This window comes from Kogia breviceps, chromosome 7 (genome assembly GCF_026419965.1).
Source record: "Kogia breviceps isolate mKogBre1 chromosome 7, mKogBre1 haplotype 1, whole genome shotgun sequence".
NCBI classification, from domain to species: domain Eukaryota; kingdom Metazoa; phylum Chordata; class Mammalia; order Artiodactyla; family Physeteridae; genus Kogia; species Kogia breviceps.
Window position 1 is genome coordinate 28,195,422 of NC_081316.1, and position 20,556 is coordinate 28,215,977.

General features: G+C 37.9%; 2 protein-coding genes across 2 annotated transcripts in view; one reads left to right on the top strand and one right to left on the bottom strand.

Annotated features, from left to right (window-relative positions):
* Nucleotides 1-337: 337 nt before the first annotated feature.
* ARL14EP (ADP ribosylation factor like GTPase 14 effector protein) lies at nucleotides 338-19,440 on the bottom strand. The gene is made up of 4 exons (XM_059070870.2): nucleotides 19,238-19,440; nucleotides 7,098-7,573; nucleotides 5,027-5,154; nucleotides 338-3,638 (listed from the first exon to the last, which is right to left on the bottom strand). The coding sequence occupies exons 2-4, from the start codon at nucleotides 7,521-7,523 to the stop codon at nucleotides 3,410-3,412; spliced, it is 783 nt and encodes a 260-aa protein (XP_058926853.1). The 5' UTR covers nucleotides 7,524-7,573; nucleotides 19,238-19,440; the 3' UTR covers nucleotides 338-3,409.
* KCNA4 (potassium voltage-gated channel subfamily A member 4) overlaps nucleotides 19,427-20,556 on the top strand; it is an 853,171-nt gene continuing 852,041 nt past the window's right edge. Inside the window, exon 1 of the mRNA XM_067038069.1 lies at nucleotides 19,427-19,476. The gene's annotated coding sequence lies outside the window, so the exon portion shown is untranslated. The remainder of the gene's footprint in view (nucleotides 19,477-20,556) is intronic.

Here is a 20,556-nt window from a genome sequence, read left to right on the forward strand (position 1 = left end):
TTTTCTGGGGAGTTCATAGTTTTCATCAGCTTCTCACAGGGGTCTTTGACCTCCATAAAGTTAAGAACCATGCTGGAACTTACTCTAAGTTATATTCTCTGAATAAATCACTCTCTATATGTATATATATGTATGCATGTTTCAAAATACATCTGTTAAAAATTACTTAGTTGAATCCACGCCAGGAAAGCAGTTTTAGAATAGACTGTCAGGTTGTAGAGCAGCATGTTATCTAGAAATAGACAAAATATTTAAAAAAATAGAAGAATCTCATAAATAATATTCCAAAGATAAGTACCTATTTTCTTATACTGGTAAAAGACAAATGAGAAAAAGATCACTGGGATGCCACTCATTTTATTCAAATACATACATGCATTTTTCACTCTAACGTTTGTGACCAACACTGGAAGACCAACGTTTCTGGTCTTATGTTAACTTTTCAACCAGGACCCACCTATAGCCAAAGCTATGCGTTTCATACAACTTTTATTTTTGCTTTTAGATTAATAGCATTCTAAAATAATTTAGCCACTTTGAATCATACTTATGCAAAGTATCTAGACAATTTCATTGTATTCTATATTACTGTAATTTTATATTAAAACAGTAAGTAGTGGACTTGTGATGTAGTTTTTCTGAAACACAGCTTTTATTATAGCCTACTTCAAATCAGATATACCTTTCTCTGTAAACATTTTGCATGCTCACTAAAAGTTTGGTCTCCTAAATAGGCATAATGAACAAATATTTGCAAAATTGTTCGAGAAAGTTTCCCTTAAAAAACTTATCATCTTTGAAAAATACGAGAAATGTTCTACTAAGGAATGTTGAAATATAACAATTTGAATTTTTTTTTTTTTTTTTTTTGTGGTACGCGGGCCTCTCACTGTTGTGGCCTCTCCCATTGCGGAGCACAGGTTCGGGACACACAGGCTCAGCGGCCATGGCTCACGGGCCCAGCTGCTCCGCGGCATGTGGGATCTTCCCAGACTGGGGCACGAACCCGCATCCCCTGAATCGGCAGGCAGACTCTCAACCACTGCACCACCAGGGAAGCCCAACAATTTGAATTTTAAAGTCATTTATTTTGTTGAAAGTATGTTCTTGTTTTAAACAAACAAAAAGCTAAGATTTTAACTTGTCCCTATGAAGAGCTTAAGCAATACACTAAGTCATATTTAGAAGCAAAAAAATAATGATGGCAGTAACTCAACTAAGGTCTAATAACCTAGAAGTTCAGATAAAATTAGAAGCCTGTGTTTGTCTCTTCTGTGATAAAATATTTCCTTAATCCAGAAAAAAAAAGAATCTAGCATCTGATTTAAATATAGAAAGCCAAAATATTCTTTTTGTCAGTGCTCTGTTGAAACATCAGTCAAGGAACTGATAAACTGTACTTCTAATAATTGGGTCAGTAAACACTTCTAACTTAAAAATGACATTTTAATTCCATTGTTGAAAATGGTACTCCATCAAAGTAAAACCAGTCATTTTAAACAGATACCAAAAGTATACAGGAGTAAAAATAAACCTCTTTTGGTCAATTCATCAAATTGGCTGTATAAATCTATTTTCAACAGCTAAAAGTATTTCAAGTTGCTAAAAGCTCATTTGATTAAAGTATTATACTTAAGGAAAACAAAAAGCTAGTTTAGAGGCCGTGTCCTAGACAATAAAAAATTTTAGACAGAATGATGGATAGCTGTCTTGAAAAAAAGAGCAGAGAGAAGTTACCACCCACCCCCACCCTCCAAAGGGTACCCATACATATTCCAACGTCAAGATTCAATCAATTTCCAAATAATTTATACGCTGTCTCAACCAGTGTTTCTCTACCTTGTTTCATTATTACTCCATTAAGGAGCTGTTTTTAGCCCTTTTAATCCTAGTCAACACCCTATTAAATTGAAATACCACAGATATAATGCATATCTGCTTATATATTGTATGTATATCCATGTTTTATACATAGAAAGAATAAAATTTTTGCCACCAAGCACAAATTTTCACCAAGAACACAGTCTAAGCAATGAAAGGTTTACAGTATTAAAACATTTTTTAAAAGAATAAGTGGAGAGAAGAAATGATGTATTATAGTACTTATTATGTAGATTACTTCCAAAATAGTTCAACTACTTAGCTGTATCAAAATTAACTTTTCCTGAAGTAGGTACTATTCTCACCTATAGGTAGTCCTTGCCTTGCATGGGCGGTAGTGTGGGACCATAAAAGTGGCAATCAAAGCAATCTTAATAATTAATGGGGAAAATTATTATTGTTCTGTGACCTTGAAAAAAATCTGTCAAAATATTAAAAAGTGTCAGTTATAAACGTAAAAGAAAATGAAACAATTGTAAAAAAGTATTTTCTTACTACAGTGTAATTTCTGCTAGAAACACTGAAAACTGAAGTGTTATTTCATTGTAAAAAACTAATCAGGCGTAATAGTACTTGCCTTTTTGTTAAGTAATTTATGGTACTGGGTAAGCATCTTTTCTATACCACTGCCAGTTGTCAGACTCCTTTAAGTTTAGATTAGCTTCCACCATTTTATCGTTTGTGCTTTCAATGTTGTGAAATACCTCTGTAATTTCCTTTAATGTGAAGTTTGTTACCATCACTTCCTCTGGGACATGTTCCTCCTTTTCTCATTTATGATGATAAGTGTGCCTTCACTGAGTTCCTCTAGCTGCATATCTAGAGGCTCTAGAATAGCAGCAGTGTCAACATTCCCATGATCGGTGATTTCTTCTACAACTCTATGTATGTTCAATTCAAGTCACACTTCTAGCATTATCATTTTCATTTCTTCACTGCACTTTCATCTTTGTTGGTCAATTCTGATTATACACTTTGTAAAATGTCACGGGTGGCAGGAGTCAACACAACTCTGTGCTTTGCTGTCTGAGCCAACTGAGTAACAGATGTGCAGTGACCAATCACTTGCAGAATTTGAGAGAAGTAACGTGATTGATCACTGATCTTGAAGCACATCTGTTACTTGCATAGTGATTTGTGGACTTAAGAGCTAGCAAGGAAGTTTGTACTTCATGTAAATACTCACAATTAATATACCATGGTGACTGAAATTTGAACTGTGCTGTTAGGGAACTGGCTTATTTAACTAAATCACTGTCATTGAAATTTGTGGACCTGGGAATTGTGCAAATTGAGGACTGCCTATACACTGCTTGTTTGCATTGACCCAGACAGGCTTGAAGCTGACTGCTGAGTAATAAATAGTCCATCAAACTTTACATCAAATAATTTATCTTAAAGCACCCTAAAAGCAACACTAGTGCACATTGAGTGCATGTTTGTCACTTGGCAATCAACTTTAAAAGGTACCTTAGAATTTAGAAATAGAGAAAGGAAATTTAAAGATCCCGTAATTTGATACCACAAATTAGCCAGCATGTTTGTTATGAATTATTTCTCCTCCTTCGATTTCAATTTGCTCATATAGCCACTTGCGATCACAGCGGCATTCGGCACCACATTTGGTAGAGCCGCAGGCAGGACAAGCATAGAAACATCCTAAGCAGTCTTCATCGAGGCAGTCACACAGGTCCATTCCACTGAAAATCAGGAGACCCTGGCTATCATAGACCTTACTCTTCGCTGGGATCACTTGTCTGTAATACAAAACACAAGGTGTGTTACACCTCACAAATATATTATTTCTGAATATTTAGTTGAAAACAGTTAATGAAAAAAACTTAAGGAGATTAAATGTTTTGAATTAGGGATGAAACCCTGCCAAATTGATACATGGCTTACCTGACTCAAAGCTACTCTACAATTAATAGCTAATGAGCTCCTTGTCAGAAGAAGAGACCTCACTGTAAAGTGTTGAAACATATCCAAAGGAATGGACAAGAACTGTGTCTAAAAACAATAATATAATTGTTAAAACTATTTACCCCTTCCTTACCAAAAAAAAAAAAAAAAAAAAAAGGCTAGGTAATAGTGGTACATTTTATTAGCAACCAATCTATCTACTGCTTTGTGAACACAGATTTTTATCACAGTATACTATCCAACTGTTTTTATATTGCAATTAATCTGTCTTTAATGGACTCTAGCAAATCTGGCCTAAAAACACTTATATGATTCAATGGAAAAACTTCATAGATGGAATAAATGGCCTATGTAGAAAATAATTCTGAATAATTACACTAACATTTCTTTGTCAATTTGCATTTTAGAAATGCTCAGTTTAAAAAGTCATATTCTAAACAATTTAGTTTTCTTGTTCAATCTATTGACTGTACTGTAACTTTCTATTTTAGACATGTAAAAAATAAAAAGTAACCTTGTATTCTCATAAAATTTATTTTTTAGCTGCCACCTAGAGAGCAGAGACATACTGATTATATATTAGTGCTTTCAAACAAGTGAATTATTTTAGCTATAAGAAGTATAGGGCTTCCCTGGTGGCACAGTGGTTAAGAATCCGCCTGCAAATGCAAGGGACACGGGTTCGAGCCCTGGTCCAGGAAGATCTTACATGCCATGGAGCAACTAAGCCCATGCGCCACAACTACTGAGCCTGTGCTCTAGAGCCCGTGAGCAACAACTACTGAGTCTGCATGCCACAACTACAGAAGCCCATGTGCCTAAAGCCTGTGCTCTGCAACGAGAAGCCACTGCAATGGGAAACCCACATACCACAATGAAGAGTAGCCCCCGCTCGCCGCAACTAGAGAAAGCCTGCGCACTGCAAAGAAGACCCAATGCAGCCAAAAACAAAACAAAAAGAGAAGTATAATAAGTTTAAATTATTTTAATTATTGTGCCAAAATTGTTATCTTGTTCACTGCATTGATACTTTCTTAGAAATAAATTTTTAGAGTGGAAGGGGATGCCTTAATTTTCTATGAGGCCCTTGGAGGTTCTTACTAATTCCAGATTATCGAATTTAAAATATCTAACCAGAAACATTCAAAACTTAAGAGAAAGATAGGAAAACAATATAGATGTGAAGCAAGTTAACATATACCTTAAATAACACATAGCCTACCTGTCTGAACCAGCAGCTGCATTTTTTGTAAGCCTTCTTTTTTCTCTTTTACCAGTTTCTGGAGCAAATTCAGTTTGCTTTCCTGGGTTTGCAAATTGTAATGACCTCAGAGCTTTAGCAGTTCTTCCCTGAATAAAGGTAAACAAATTATCAACTCAAATCTTAATATCAGACCATACATAAATATTTCACTTAATGTTAATCTAGATTATTCCTTAGCCTGGAAAACAGTCTGGAACTCACAAAAAAGAAAAAAAAAGGGTTTTAGTGCCCAAGTGCAACAAAATTTATGTGGCCCATGGTCTGGGACCATATTCAAAGGTTACTGGTTAACTTATTTATATTTTCATTATCTAATTTTAGTTTCTGGCATATTAGGAAGAGAGGAGGACTACAGTGAAAATGGCAATGGCCATGCTGCCAACATGGGAGAGAAGGCAGGAAAAACTGCTGTATAACCCACAGCACACAGCACACAGCACAGGCTCCTAGTAACGATCTTGAGTCCTTAGGAAAAGTTTTGATTACATATATTTTTAAAGCTGAGAAGTAATAAAGTTTCAAGTTCTGTAACGGTATTATAATCCTTTTAAAAAAATTTGGTAAAACAAAATTTTGATGGTTAAGGGCTTAATTTCATTATCTGGGGGGAAAAAAGGTTTATGTGATACATTCCACATGAACAATAGATAAATGAAGTGGAGAAGACATCTAAAGTGACAGCAGCCAAGTACCTAGTATAAACTGCAAGATAACATTGGGTCCTGGAGATATGCCTTTGAGGGGATAACGAAGGAAAAGCACTACATGGAATTTAAAATTTTAATTTGGTTTATTAATATAATGAAAAGGAGAAAATTGAGAAAAATATGCCAGCAGAAAGAATTATAAATTGCTTATAAATAGAAAATTTGAGAAGTGCTCCTTTGACGTACCAGTCCTTGTTCTGCACCAGAGATAGCTTTATGAAATCTTAAGTTGTTCTGATACGGTTAAATAATTTAATTTAAAGGTAACATGTGACTAAGGAAGAGAGTTATAAAATAATTAATACTTACAATGTAAAAATGTATGCTTTTTGACAGTAGGGAGTCCTAAAATTAGTCTTGACCATACCAAGTAAGAATTGAGAGCTAGAAGCAAAGGAAATTCATAAGCATCTTAAAATCCCAAACAAGAATGAGATAGTGCCAAAGTAGAAAGAAAGGTTGAAATAAGAAACAATTATTTTGGGCTTCCCTGGTGGCGCAGTGGTTGAGAGTCCGCCTGCCGATGCAGGGGACGCGGGTTCGTGTCCCGGTCTGGGAGGATCCCACATGCCGCGGAGCGGCTGGGCCCGTGAGCCATGGCCGCTGAGCCTGCGCATCTGGAGTCTGTGCTCCGCAGTGGGAGAGGCCACAACAGTGAGAGGCAAGCGAACCGCAAAAAAAACCCCCCAAACCAAACAAACAATTACTTCAAGTCACTTCTGAAGTTCCTTTAAAAGCAGCAGTTTTCAAGTCCTTCAAAAAAAATGGGGACTTCATCCTGCTACATTTCAGACCCTTGTTGGCTGGCATATCTTACTGACCAAAGTAACAGAAAAGGAGCTAGGATGGTTAAGTCCTGGCTGTGCCAGAATGTCTTAGCACTAGGAGCTATGGCTTGAAAGTCTTGGGAATATTATGTTATTCTTTTCCTAAGCCAACTTTCTTCATCAAACAATCTGGGTTTACACAAATATTTAGAAACACCATTTATTTTCACCTCCCCAACTTTATATCCACTGCCTGCTAGTTAGTATACAGTCTTCCCTTAGTATCTGAGGGGGATTGGTTCCAAGGTCCACTGTGGATACTAAAATGCTAGGATGTTCAAGTCCCACGGTTGGCCCTCTGCAACTCTGGATTCAACAAACCACAGATTGTATAGTAGTGTATTGACTGAAAAAAATCCACATATAAGTGGACCTGCACAGTTCAAACTTGTGTTGTTCAAGGCTCAACTGTAATAAATAGTGATATAAATGTGATTTCCTTATAATTATAACCCCACATTGTAGAAGTACCGGAGAAAAAACGACTATACATACATCTGAATCAGGTTTTCTTCTCTGCCGGTCTTCAGAATCAACGTCCACACTTCCATTGATTATCTGCGTACATTTTGGACAAAGTTTCCAACCAGGTACAAGCTGTCTTCCAAATTTTGCACTCAGAAAAGTGGCATCATCTAAATCAATTACATGTAAATTTTTTTTGGCTACTTTTTTGTGTATGTTAAATGGGTCACAGCATGACTTCTGCAAATCCTCAAATCTGTCGATGTAAATTTTTGCATGATGGAAGCAAATTGTATTGTTCCCAGAAAGTGTCATTCCAGTTCTAAGTTGAAGTAAAAGCATGTCATTTGATGACAATTCTTGCAAAGTCTTGAAACCTGTATGACGAGTATAGTAGGTTTTATGGCACTCATTTGTGGTACGAAGCTGGACTCCAACTGAACATGGATCCATCATTTTTGATTCTAGCAAATTTCCTCTTTTTGATTTTTGCCTACCAGATCACCCTAGAGAAAACATTAAAGAGAGTCAGATTTGTGCTGCAAAATTTTTATCTGGGAAACTGAAAAAGCATTTGATAAAATTCAACATCTGCATAATAGAAAGAAAACTCTTAGGAAGCAAGGAATAGAAAGACATTTACCAAGAGCCTACAAAAACATTATTATATTTAATTATAAAACATTAGAAGCATTCTCTGTAAAGTTAGAACTATTAAAAGGTATTCAATATAAAGATTGAAGAGGAAGAAATAAGAAATATTACTCAAAGATATGAATATCTAAATGGAAAATACAAGAGGTTCAAGGAACAAACTATTAGAACCAGTAAGATAATTCAGCAAGCATGCTGGAAACAAAAACATTACAAAGATATCTTAACAGGATATATAAATCTTACAAAAGATATGTAAGACTTTTATGGAGAAAACGATCAAACAGAAAGACAAACACCTTAAATAAATGTATAAATTAATCATGGCAAGTGTGATATAGTATGTCAATTTTCTAGGAATTTATCTATAAATTCTATATGATTCCAATCAAAATTTCACCAGGTATTCCACAACTCCCCCACCGTGGCCCTGGAATTTAGCAAGCTGGTCTATATGGAAGAGTAAAGGTTCAAGAAAGCCAAGATAATCTTGAAGGAAAACAAAACAAATTTATTTACTATAAAGCTATTATAATTAAAAGTGTGTGGTATCAGTATACTATAGACAAATAGATCCATGAAAAGAGGAGGGCTTGGTGTATGACATGTGGTATTATAAATCAATAGGTATAACACATTAAGGGGAGAAAGATTTAATTAAAGATGCTTGGACAACCAGCTAATCATATGGAAAAAGACAGACTAAAATCTTTTTCTCACAAACAAAAATCAATTCCAGATGTTATTATAAAATAAAACTTGAAAAGAAAAACTGTAAAAATGTTTATAAGTAAACATAGAAGACTTTGTGACACTGGGGTAGAGAAGAATTTCTCAAACAAGAAAGGACATATCAAAGAAAAAGATGGACATGTTTGATTTTATGTCCAAATTAAACATTCCTATACAACTCTAAGGAAGGGAAAAGAAGCCACACTGGAAAGGTGTTGTTGGGATTATTATTCCAAATATACAAAAAGACCCCTGACTTCTACAAATCAATTAGAAAATGACCACCCATTAGTAAATGAAACAAATATACACAGGCAATTCACGGAGGAAGAGAACAAAACAGCCAACAAATGCAGGTGTTTAACCTCATAGTTATCAGGAGAATGCAAATGAAATACCACTTCTCAAACATTTGTTTGGCAAGATTTTAAAAACCTGGTAACATAGTGAAGGCAAAAATGTGGCAAATTCTTACATGCTCCTTATACCTTGTAGGAATGTAAACTGCTGCAACTGCTTTAGAGTTTCTGGTAATTTCTTGCAAACTGAAGTCCACACCCCAGGGCCTTGCATTTTCAGCTCTAGGTGTCTGTGCCAGAGAAATGTATGTCCCATGTGAGCATAAGGACTTTGTGCACGGTACATACAAAGTCTTTCAGCATTCATTGCTTTTGACAGTGAAAAACTGGAAATAACCCAATGGTAAAGGGTGAGAAATTGTAGGTTACTCAACAGGGACTGCTACAGAACAGTTAAAAATAAACTGCTTGAATTAAATGAGTCAATCTGAATAAATTTCAGAGATAATCATAAGTGAAGAAGCTGCAAAAGGACATATAGTATATCATGTAAAATTTTACATATACAATAGTATGCACTGTTCCTGGTTAAGAACTTGAATACATGCTAAAATATACATTAAGAATAAAAGATACCAAGTCTGTGGTATATATACTTCTAAAAAGGAAGGACCATTTTTTTTTAAAGAGAGATTTATAGAAGAAAAGGCTTGGTGGTATCTACACAAGTTTTTCATTATTTTCTGTGCTCTGTTTGAAATTTTTCATAACTAAATATTTTTCAAAGCAAATGCAAAAATTTAGTTGAATTCTTAAGACAAGTTTTAACAAATACAAGTCACTAGGGAAAAACTGTTGTTGAAAATAGGTGTGAACCACTGAAATCCGGGCAGTGGTGGGGTACTAAAAAAGTCAAGGATCCGGAAATCTTGCAAGTGTTTTTATAAGCTTTGCTCCACATTAAAAAAAGGGTTAGAAAGCTTAGATACTTTCTGATATGTTTTCTTCAGAGAGAAACTGTAATCAGTAAAGCCATATACAAAGAAAAGACTAGTCTCATGTAATAAAAAATGGTGGGTAAATATACATTTCTATGTCTTAAGTTAAAATACAAAATTTAAAAAATTAAAAAACAGAATTTATGGGGGATGAGTAGAGGTCGAGAGTGGGCTGAGCCTGGGAGAAGACACTGGTGCGCCCCTGAAGGCGGTTACCCCCCCCAGATTTGCACCACAGGTGCCTCTCTTGCCTCACCCTGGTCTGGCCCTGGTTGGGAAATGCAGTGTTACCTGAAATACCTGTACATGAGGGCTGGCCAGACATGGTCCCCACTGCCACCCTTCCCAAAAAACCCCAGAATTTAAAGTGTTTGAACATTTTAACTTAAAATTTTTTTTTTTAATTATTTATTTATTTATGGCTGTCTTGGGTCTTCGTTTCTGTGCTAAGGCGTTCTCTAGTTGTGGCAAGTGGGGGCCACTCTTCATCGCGGTGCGTGGGCCTCTCACTATCGCGGCCACTTTTGTTGCACAGCACAGGCTCCAGAGGCGCAGGCTCAGTAGTTGTGGCTCACAGGCCTAGTTGCTCCGCAGCATGTGGGATCTTCCCAGACCAGGGCTCGAACCCATGTCCCCTGCATTGGCAGGCAGATTCTCAACCACTGCGCCACCAGGGAAGCCCTTAACTTAAAAATTTTAAAAGCTGATTAAAACAGAGTATATTTTAAATTATATTTTAACCAACTTTTAAAATTTAATTACCAAGTATGGGTCCCAATCACATCAGATGAAACTGCTTGTATAAATCTAATTATTTGTTTTCTTTTAACAGATAAGTGGGTTAAGATAAATTAAGGAATGGAAAAGAAAAAGCCAGAGATATGGTTATAAAACACCACCACCAAACTATGTTGTATTAAACTTCAGCAGATTGTATCACAAATCTGGCTCTGACCTTCCTTAACAGTCAACAGGAAGGAAATTGGATCAACTATCCCCACAGCACATTATGGAAACTGCTAATGCTTAATGTCTTATTAATGCCACAGATTCTTTATTTTTGTAGGTAACTATCACCAATTTGTAGCCACTAATGTATGATTTTTTGAACGTAAAACTATTTCTTAGCATTCAAGAAGTTGTGCTATACCCTGATCATATTTGATAGGAAAAGCATCTTGTGACTTGGAAATTTTATTTTAGAAATTCTATCTGTCCATGGCAATAAAACATTTTTACCCATTAGGGAGTTTTTTATTTTTTTCTTTGCTACTAGGGGCTTCTATTCCTTTATTTTCTTTTAACCTTGGCTAAATTACGATGTCATTCACGAGAGTTTATCAGTAGACTCAAGTTGTACCGGTGAGGTTGAATCCTTATTTCTAAGTGATCTGACGCTCTTGGAAATTTGGAAATATGATTAACTCCTACTAAATTAATTTTTCTGGTAAGTATTTGCTTGGACATCTTCCACAATTGCATAAATTCTTTTATTAACCATAAACCACTAGGAATCTAGAGTCTTAGTTGGAGAGTATAGAGCGGAATTTGTTTTTCCTTCAAGTCAGCCTTGACCCTACCAGTCTTTGAAAACATCCCCTTCTGGGTAAACAGTGGCTTCTAACCATTTTGAACTCTTGGTGTAGTTTTGAGTACATAATGGAGGAACACTTGAAGGAATTAAATTGCTGCACAATTACGTTATTTTCTAAGAAGCCATCTCTCAGATATCTCTGTTAGGGTAGAATTATTTATTATTGGAGTTGCCAGATAAAATACAGGATGCTCAGTTAAATTTGAATTTTTGATAATGCATAAATAATTTAAATTATATCCCAAATATTGCTAAAAAGTAATTTGTTGTTTGTCTGAAATTCAAATTTAATTGGGCATCCTGTATTTTTATTTGCTAGATCTGGTGGTCTGATTTACCATGTCTTTTTTTTTTTTTTTTTTTTTTTGCATATTCCAGTAAGTAGAGATCTCTTTGGTGCCAGCTTCACATTATCTTCCACGTCTTATTGCTGCTAAAAGAAAACTGAACTACTTATGAACAAATTCCAGACCTGCTCAGTTAAAAATTGAAGTGCACCATCTGACAGAAGACAAATCACTAGTTGCAGCACAAAATATTTTACACATTGCTTAAAGCTCAATGGCATATTGATACCACTAACTTGAGTGAAACCGTCACAGTAAAAGTGTACACACCTGTGTCAAAGCAGTTTTACGTTCAAGCATTGCTTTAAAAAAAAAAAAGTCAGGTTAGCTCAAGTAACACAAAATTTCAGGCAGTGATCTTCGGTGGTTACTGCCTGCCTTCTAAAACTTACACCCCTCTGGTTGCTCCTCCCCTGCTGTATCTCCCAGTGTCCTCATTTCTGTTCTCTTCTCTGAAGCTAAATTTCTGCTATAGAGTTTTTTGGATCTATTGCCTAGCAACTGTTTCTTTTGCTTATTTTGGCCTGTGCTCTGGCAATGTGGCCCACAATTAGTATTTTTTTTTTCTTCAAGTGATAGTCTAGTAGCTTCATGTTGCTCCCTTCACCTGCAGTATGGTGCCATGCTCTCAAGTAATGACTATCTAATATCTTCCTCAATTAATAGTCAGAAATACATTACTATTTACTGCCCATGAACACTGAATAGTACTAGCAGCAGCTGGGAACTTATCATTGAATAGAAAAGAGAAATCTCAGGAAAGCCCCACACTCACTGAATGAGAATTGCATTTAAAAAGGAAATCACCAGGTGATATGTAAGCACAGTACAGTTTGAGATGCACTGCTTTAGAAATTCAATTAAAAACATTACCCAAGCATCTTCTATATTTATAGAGTATATCAAAAAAGAATAAGAAACACACACACACAGACATGTACTTGCCTTCCAGGAAGTCCGACACTTAGGGAAGATTATTTGGGGGAGGAGGGGGAGTTGTAACTTTCATAAACTAGGTATAGAAAGAAATACCTGCTTTAGTGGAAAACTGCACTGTTGAAGGGTACAACCTGCAGGGTTTTCACATTCCCATTACATGAGAGCTCTGAGTCTTTCATTGCCTTTGAGCTATTTTACAGCTGACAACTGTACAAAACTAACAGCAATGCAAAACAACTCTTGTCTATATTCTTGTAAATTCTGTCTGGTAGAGGTACAATTGACGCCTCTGGCCCACTGTGGAAGAAGACAGTTTTGCCTCTATTTGCTCATTTATTTCAATATTCCTGATCAATAAATGTGTCTGTTCTTTTGATTGTCATTTGAACTGATCATATAATATCTTACCAGTCCCCTCATTAATAAAGTAAACAAAAACCATGTGTTGCTAATTTTATATCTGTGTGACAGTCATGATTTTACTTCCTTCTCCCTTTTTTTTTGTGGAAGATTATATTTTAAACATAGGAAAAAATTAATTTGCTCCAGCCAAGTCACTTTGACGGAATGAAAAAAAAATCCAGCTTCTTATGGGTTAACATGAAAACCATGTAACAAACAAAAAGCCCCAAATGTGTTCATTTAGACCTGAGTAATTTAGATTTGTTTTCCACTCCCCCCACAGCCTTATGGAAATTTCAGATACAAATGAGACTGGTCTTTAACTGCTTTCAAACTACACATAGTGATGGAGGATTTTTAAATTCCTGAATGTCAATGGCTATCCTAAGGCCTTCCAGTATAAATGTTTCAATGGATTTTATTTGTACACTTAATTATTTTCCACTTCAAATAGTAAAATGCCTTTTTAACAAGTCAAATTTTACCTGAGACCTGTGCTCCTGGTTCTTGAATAGCCACGGTTAAAGATACCCTCCTACTCCTCTCCATATGGCTTCCATAAAACTCAAGAACAGTCCCTTGTTTACCTATGACAAGGACAAAGGACCTCCAAATTCCCATTGTCACATTTATAAATTTATGAATAATTAGCTGAACTGCTTGTTGAAAATAATCAATTGGAACAAAATGCTTGTTAACCATATTTTAAGTTTCTCTCCTTCCCCTAGGTCCCTGAACTTTGGCCTACCCTCAGCCAGAGCCAGCAAAGGACCCCTCCAGAGAATAGGCTGGCCTGAGGGCAAAACAATCTGGGATCTACAATCAGACCAAGCAGTTCTGTTTTAGCTTTGTTTACTCATCCCTTGAGAAGCTGGTAAATCTTTTGGTCACAGAATTCTCTCCACTGCTATAATCCCTTTTCCCCTCTTGCAATAACCCTTTCAATAAAGTCTCTCCTTACTAACTCTGGATTTTATTATTTGACACTTTCTTTTAAAAGTTCTGCATTTTCAATTTTCTCTTGCCTTAGAATTGCCAGTACTTTCCTTCAGTACCTAAATAGAGTATGTTCTGTGATTCTAAGATTAACCTCCAATATTTTTATAGCACTCCCAGAAGAGTGGAGAGAGAATGAAATAAATACAGATTTATCAGACCCCTTCTTCTATAACTTAGGTAGTAAACACAAGCATTTGCTCCTCATATATCTGAACACTGACAAGTTAGGGAATAAGCTTTTTAAAAAAATTGAGGTATTACCTAACATAACATTATATTAGTTTCCAGTATGCAATGTAATGATACAGTATTTGTATATACTGCAAAATGATCACCAAAACTGTCACCATAGTTACAAATGTTTCTTTTCTGTGATGGGAACTTTTAAGATTTACTCCCTCAGCAACTTTCAAATATGCAGTACAGTATTATTAACTAGTTATCATGTTGGATGTTACATCCCCATTACTTATTTACAGCTGGAAGTTTGTACCTTTTGACCCCCTTTTCACCCATTTTGCCCACCCTAACCCCCTGACAATGGCAATTACCAATCTGTTCTCTTTATCTATGAGTTCATTTTTTAAACATTATATTTTAAAATTGCTTTTTTTTTTTTTTTTTTTTTTTTTTTTTTTTGCGGTATGCGGGCCTCTCACTGTTGTGGCCTCTCCCGTTGCGGAGCACAGGCTCCGGACGCACAGGCTCAGCGGCCATAGCTCACGGGCTTAGTTGCTCCGCGGCATGTGGGATCTTCCCGGACCAGGGCACGAACCCGTGTCTCCTGCATCGGCAGGCGGATTCTCAACCACTGCGCCACCAGGGAAGCCCTAAAATTGCTTTTTATAGATTCCACGGAATAAGTTTTAAACACTATCTCTTGCTATTCATTACTCAACTCTAAGGTAGGTAGGTTGGATGCACTGAAGAAGCTGAGTGACCTCATACAAGGCCATGATAGTAGCAAGTTTCCCTAATAACACAAGTTCTAGGACATGATCACAGGCCTCCTATAGGAGTTAGTCAAAGCAGAACCACAACCATCACTTCCACTAACAAAACAAAAGCAGAGGGAGATAGTGGTGCTTGGTTACCACTCTTCAAGTTAGTGGGAAAAAGAGCATTAAGAGGAAATTTAACGGAAAAAAAAAATTTACTGAATTTTTAGGTCAATTTTTAAGAGTCTTTCCCTTTCAGGAAAAATGTCTTGTTTTTTCAGTATAGGGGGTCTTACAATTTGTAAGGCATTTCCCCATTTACCTTTTATTGAAAAAAAAAATAACTTTACCCCTACTTTGCAAATCAGCAGTTTCAGTCCTAGGCATGTGCTCGCGCATGCACACGCGTGCGCACACACACACACACACAAGTCATGCCTCTGGCAACTGATAACTTTTTGTGCCCATTATCTTCAAATACTAACTACCTACAGGACACTCGAATGGGCACTAACAGAAGGGTTAAATGGCCAAGTGGGATAGTCTTAACCCTCAAGAAGACCCAGGCCCCATCAGAAAGATAAAGTGAACTTAAAACAAAAATATGGTCCACAGTATTATTTAAAATAAAATAATTGGGAGGTTCCAGTCAAAGATGGTAGTGTCAGAAGACCCTGAACTCATCTCTTCCCACGGACATGCTGAATTTGTACCTACATACAGATCCATTCCTGCCAAAGAAGAACTGAACGCTGCAGAACAGGTGATAGAGGGACGACACAGGGGATGGGTAAAAGAGATGGAGCATGGTATCGATGGGAACCCCAACCCTGACAAGGAACTTCAGTAGGGAGGGATATCACTGAGGGGCCTGTACGCAGACTTGCCCACCCTAGAGCAGAGCAAAGAAGTAACTGTTTAAAGGGCACCTATGCTCTAGATGAAGGAAATCCATTTACTAACCCTAAAGTGTCTGCCAAATGGGCAGAGAACTGCTGAAACTGTCTCCGGGGTCCAGGGTGCCAGAAAGTGCCATTTTTTGTGTGTTCCCCTTACACCTTAATAGTGCGGACAGAATCATGGTCCAGGTACTCTTACTGGCCTGCCAAGGCTGCCCCAGCATGCCCCAGGCCTACCCCACCCCCCAGCTCCAGCTGTCCTGCCAAGGTGGTCTGAGCATGGCAAGCCCTGGGACCACATCCCTCCCCTGCTCCACTCATGCCTGCTCCAGCTCCAGTCACCCCACTAGGGTGGTCCCAGTGTGAACATGCTCCAGGACACACTGGCCCACACCTGCTCCAGGTCCAACCAGCTTGACAAAGCTGCCTGGCACACATGGTCCATACAGAGAACACTCCTACACAAAGCCATGCCTTCCAGACTTGGAGAGGTAGATGTTTCACCTAATTAATACGAAACAGAGTTAAACAAAAGGAGGAGACAGGGAAATATGTTCCCCCAAAGAAAAAAGAACAAGATAAAAGTCCAGGAAAAAACCCTAAGGAAATAGAGATAAATAATTTACCTGATAAAGAGTTCAAAGTAATGGTTATAAAGATGCTTAACAAACTTGGGAGAAAAATGGAGGAACACACTGAGAACTTAAGAGTTAGGATATAAAAGATCCAAACAGAGATGAAGAATACAATAACTGATATGAAAAATACACTGGGTCAACAATCTAGAAGACAGAATAGTGGAAGTCATCCAAGCAGAAAAGCAAAAAGCAAAAAATTTAAACGAGTTTAAGGGACCTCAGAGACAACATCAAGCATACTAACATTTGCATTACAGAAGAAGAGAAAAAGAAAACATACTTGAAGATGTAAAGGCTGAAAACTTCCCTAACCTGGGGAAAGAAACAGATATCCAGGTTCAAGAAGCACAGAGTCCTAAACAACATAAACCTAAAGACACACCAAGACAAAGTATAATTAAATCAGCAAAAGTCAAAGATAGAGAATTTCAAAGACAGAAAGAGAAAAACAACTAATCACATACAAAAGAACCCTCACAAAAGAACCCTCGAAAGACTATCAGCCGGTTTTTCAGCAGAAACTGCATGATATATTTAAAGTGCAGAAAGGAAAAAACCTGCAACCAAGATTACCTGGCAAAGTTATCATTCAGAATTGAAGTAGTGATAAACAGTTTCCCAGACAAGCAAAAACTAAAGAAGTTCATCATCACTAAACCAGTCTTACAAGAAATGTTAAAGATCTTCTTTGAGTAGAAGAGGCCATAACAAGAAATAAGGAAATATATGAAAAAAAATAAAACTGCACAGGCAAATTTATAGTCAAGGCAGTGCATCAGCTGCTTGAAAACAGGTATGAAAGTTAAAAAACAAAGGTAGTAAAATCAACTATAACTACAATTAAGTATTTAAGAGATACACAAAATAAAAAGATGTAAAATATGACATCAAAAACATAAAACATGGGGGGGGAGAGTAAAATGTGCTTTTAGAGCATTCAAACTTACGCAAGAATTAGGTTAAAATAAACGGATCTATATATATATCAATATACATGAATCTCATGGTAACCACAAACCTATAATAGATACACAAAAAAAGAGAAAGGAAGCAAACATCACACTGAAAAAAAAATCATCAAAACATAAGGGGAGAGACCAAAAGAAAAAAAGAACAGAGAAGAACCACAAAAACCACCAGGAACAATCAGCAAAATGGCAATAAGTACATACCTATCAATAAATGTAAACACTTTAAATGTAAATAGACTAAATGCCCCAATCAAAAGACATAGGCTGGATGAATGGATTAAAACAATAACTATATACTGCCTACTGCTCACATGTGGCACAACTCAGCAAACCCTTCAGGTCTCCAAACTCCATTGGTGATTTCTCTCTATTCCTATGGTCCTTAACCGTCAAAGAGAACAGAATCCCTTGATTTCAGCAACTGAAAGATTGTTTCCAGACTAAGGTGAATGAGCAAAGCTCTCTTTACTCTACCTGAATTCTGGATGTGGTCAACATTGTCAAACAGTACTTAATACTATACTTAAACTGTCAAACGGTTGGGTAAATGATTGTGACACTGAACTGTAAGCTATTCTGTTGAAAACACTTTCACCTCTTCCTAGAAAACAAAGTCTGGACTCTAGCATGGCATTACTTGTTCAAACGTCACATACTCCAGGTCAAAATAGTCTACTAGCAAAGTTCTTTTATATTTTATGTCTTCATATTGTCTCTTGGCTTGGAAAGCCAGGCAATGCTAACTATTCCTTCAAGACAGTGCCAGCGTCTTCACCTTTCTGCTGTGCCTTACCCAAATACTATGGTTATAGGTCCTTCTTCCTCTGTGTTTGAAACTTTTACTCTATTACTTTTCAGCTGCTGGAAGACAGGAGCTATATGGTGTTATTTTCTCTATCACTCAAGGCAAAAGAGTAAGGAACTTCAGGGAGTTCCCTTTTCATAGCCCTCATCACAGGCTTTCTTCTTTGTTAGTTTTTCCCATTATATATTAAGCTCCGTGAGGGCAAGGAATCACCAGGGTCCTGTTACAGCTGTAGCTTCTCTAACTAGCACAATATTGGCACTTAGTAGATAACATCTTTCGAATGAATACATGTTCCTAAACTGCCAGAATCTCATACAAAGAAGGCTGAATCTGCCCAAATCAATGTGACTAGGTGCTCAGGATCCTGCAATTATTCCCACCTCAACCCTGTGCTCATATGCATAACGCCCCTACTTCACGGCTGTATCAGAATACTGCAAGCCACCAAATACACCATATGAGCCTCTACCATGTTCACGGTATGGGAATGGAAGAAAGAAGCCTATTTATTCGGCATCTGGCCTCAACAAAACAGCTAGGGCTGGGAGGGCTCCGATTTAAAAAATAAAAACCAAATAGCAGAGATATAAGCTGTGGATGGGGCTCTAGGCCACAAAGCTCTCCTCTAAATAAGACAAGCCTAAGTCAAAATTAGCAGGGCTCCAGGTCTCCCTAAGAGAGGCAACGACCCGCGGGGTCAACAGATGGGGTGGTAGAAACCGTGCTGGGCCTTGACACAAGGGGCCGCAGATGAACCGGAGGAAGCGGGGAACGCTGCAGGGTGGCATGCTGGCGGAGGCCTCAGTTAGCAGCTGAAAATCCCCCTCACGTGTCCGACCTGCTTCCCCTCTTCTCCTGGGGACCTCCATCACCTGGCTCGGGCCCTCCTCCCACCCAGGGATCGGTCTCCACGCCCCCAATCCTCCCCAAAGCCTCCCCCAGCCCTTCCCACCTTTAGCGGGAGCTCTCCATCGCCGGGTCCGGGCCACACCCGCAACGTCTCAGCTGGGCCTCGACCGCCGGCTTCTCGGCTCTTCCCGGAGCTACCAGCGAGAGAGCGGCGAGCCAGGCTAGAGAGTCTCAGCGCTACCATAAAGAGAGGCCAGGGAGAAGCCTAGAGGGGAACGGAGCTTGGCCCACCGCCTCCGGGGCGGAAAGGGCGGGGCGGCGTGAATTGGCGAATGATTCAAGGTGAGGCAATGGTTGCTTCAGAGGCTGTCTGGATTAAAAAAATTTTTTTTTTTTATTATTCTGTTCTTGGACGTTAGGGAATTGGGCGGTGTCTGGGGCCACCTTTTACAAGATGCAAGTTTGGCTAACTTGGGTTGTGTTCGCGAATCTCTTCGCCTGTGCGTCTTGCACCCCAACCCTCCTAATCCCTGAAGGAGAAGTGAATGAGTTAAAAAGACCTTCAGAAGACACCCTTTATTTAGGGTCTCACATTTTGATTTCTTTTACTCAAGCGAAATATATTCCAAAATGCATCTCATTTATTATAAATGATAAGAATAGCTATGTTTATTACTTTGAGTAGAGTGTAGGCACCAGAAAGATGCTTGCAAATTTTCTGAAGGGAAAAACACACACACAGAGTATCTTTCTTGTAACCCTATTGTCTGGGCCAGTTTAGGAGCTGATTAACTTCTAAAGCAGATTTTATTCACCTACAATCTTTGAGGGCCCTAGATCCCTTAGACTGAAGCGTCTGAGCCTGCAGCCATTTTCAGGTGGGGGAAGGAGGACCCCTTCCCCCACCCCGCTCCACTGTTGTTGTTTTAACTAGCCAGGTGAAAAGTGTGAGACAGGGAAATAAGATCCACCGAAGCCCAAGCTTGCTAGCAATACCATACACACCTACTGTAAGTAGTTTTTTGCAGGGAACCTCTCTCATGGTCCTTCCTAACACCTCCATGCTGCTTTGAACCTAGTCAGGGTTTTGCTGCTCCCTAATTTACACCCATCTTAGAAATGGGAGAAAGGCAAGAACAGTGCGTGATCCCCTCAACTGTGTCCACAGGAGGTGACTTTCAGTAGTTCTTTTAGTAGTTACTTTGTGATTGGCACTTTGCTAAATTATGAGAGTAGAAGAATGAAATTTATACCTGCTTTCAAAGAGCTCATAGACTAATGAGAGAGACAGAGGAATAAATAGTTAATCACAGTGTGGTGTGATAAATGCCATCAGAAACGCAAGGATATGGACGGGATAAAATAAAGAGGTGCTAAGCAGGGAAATTCTGGGAGGAGATTAATGCCTGAATTGAATTGTGT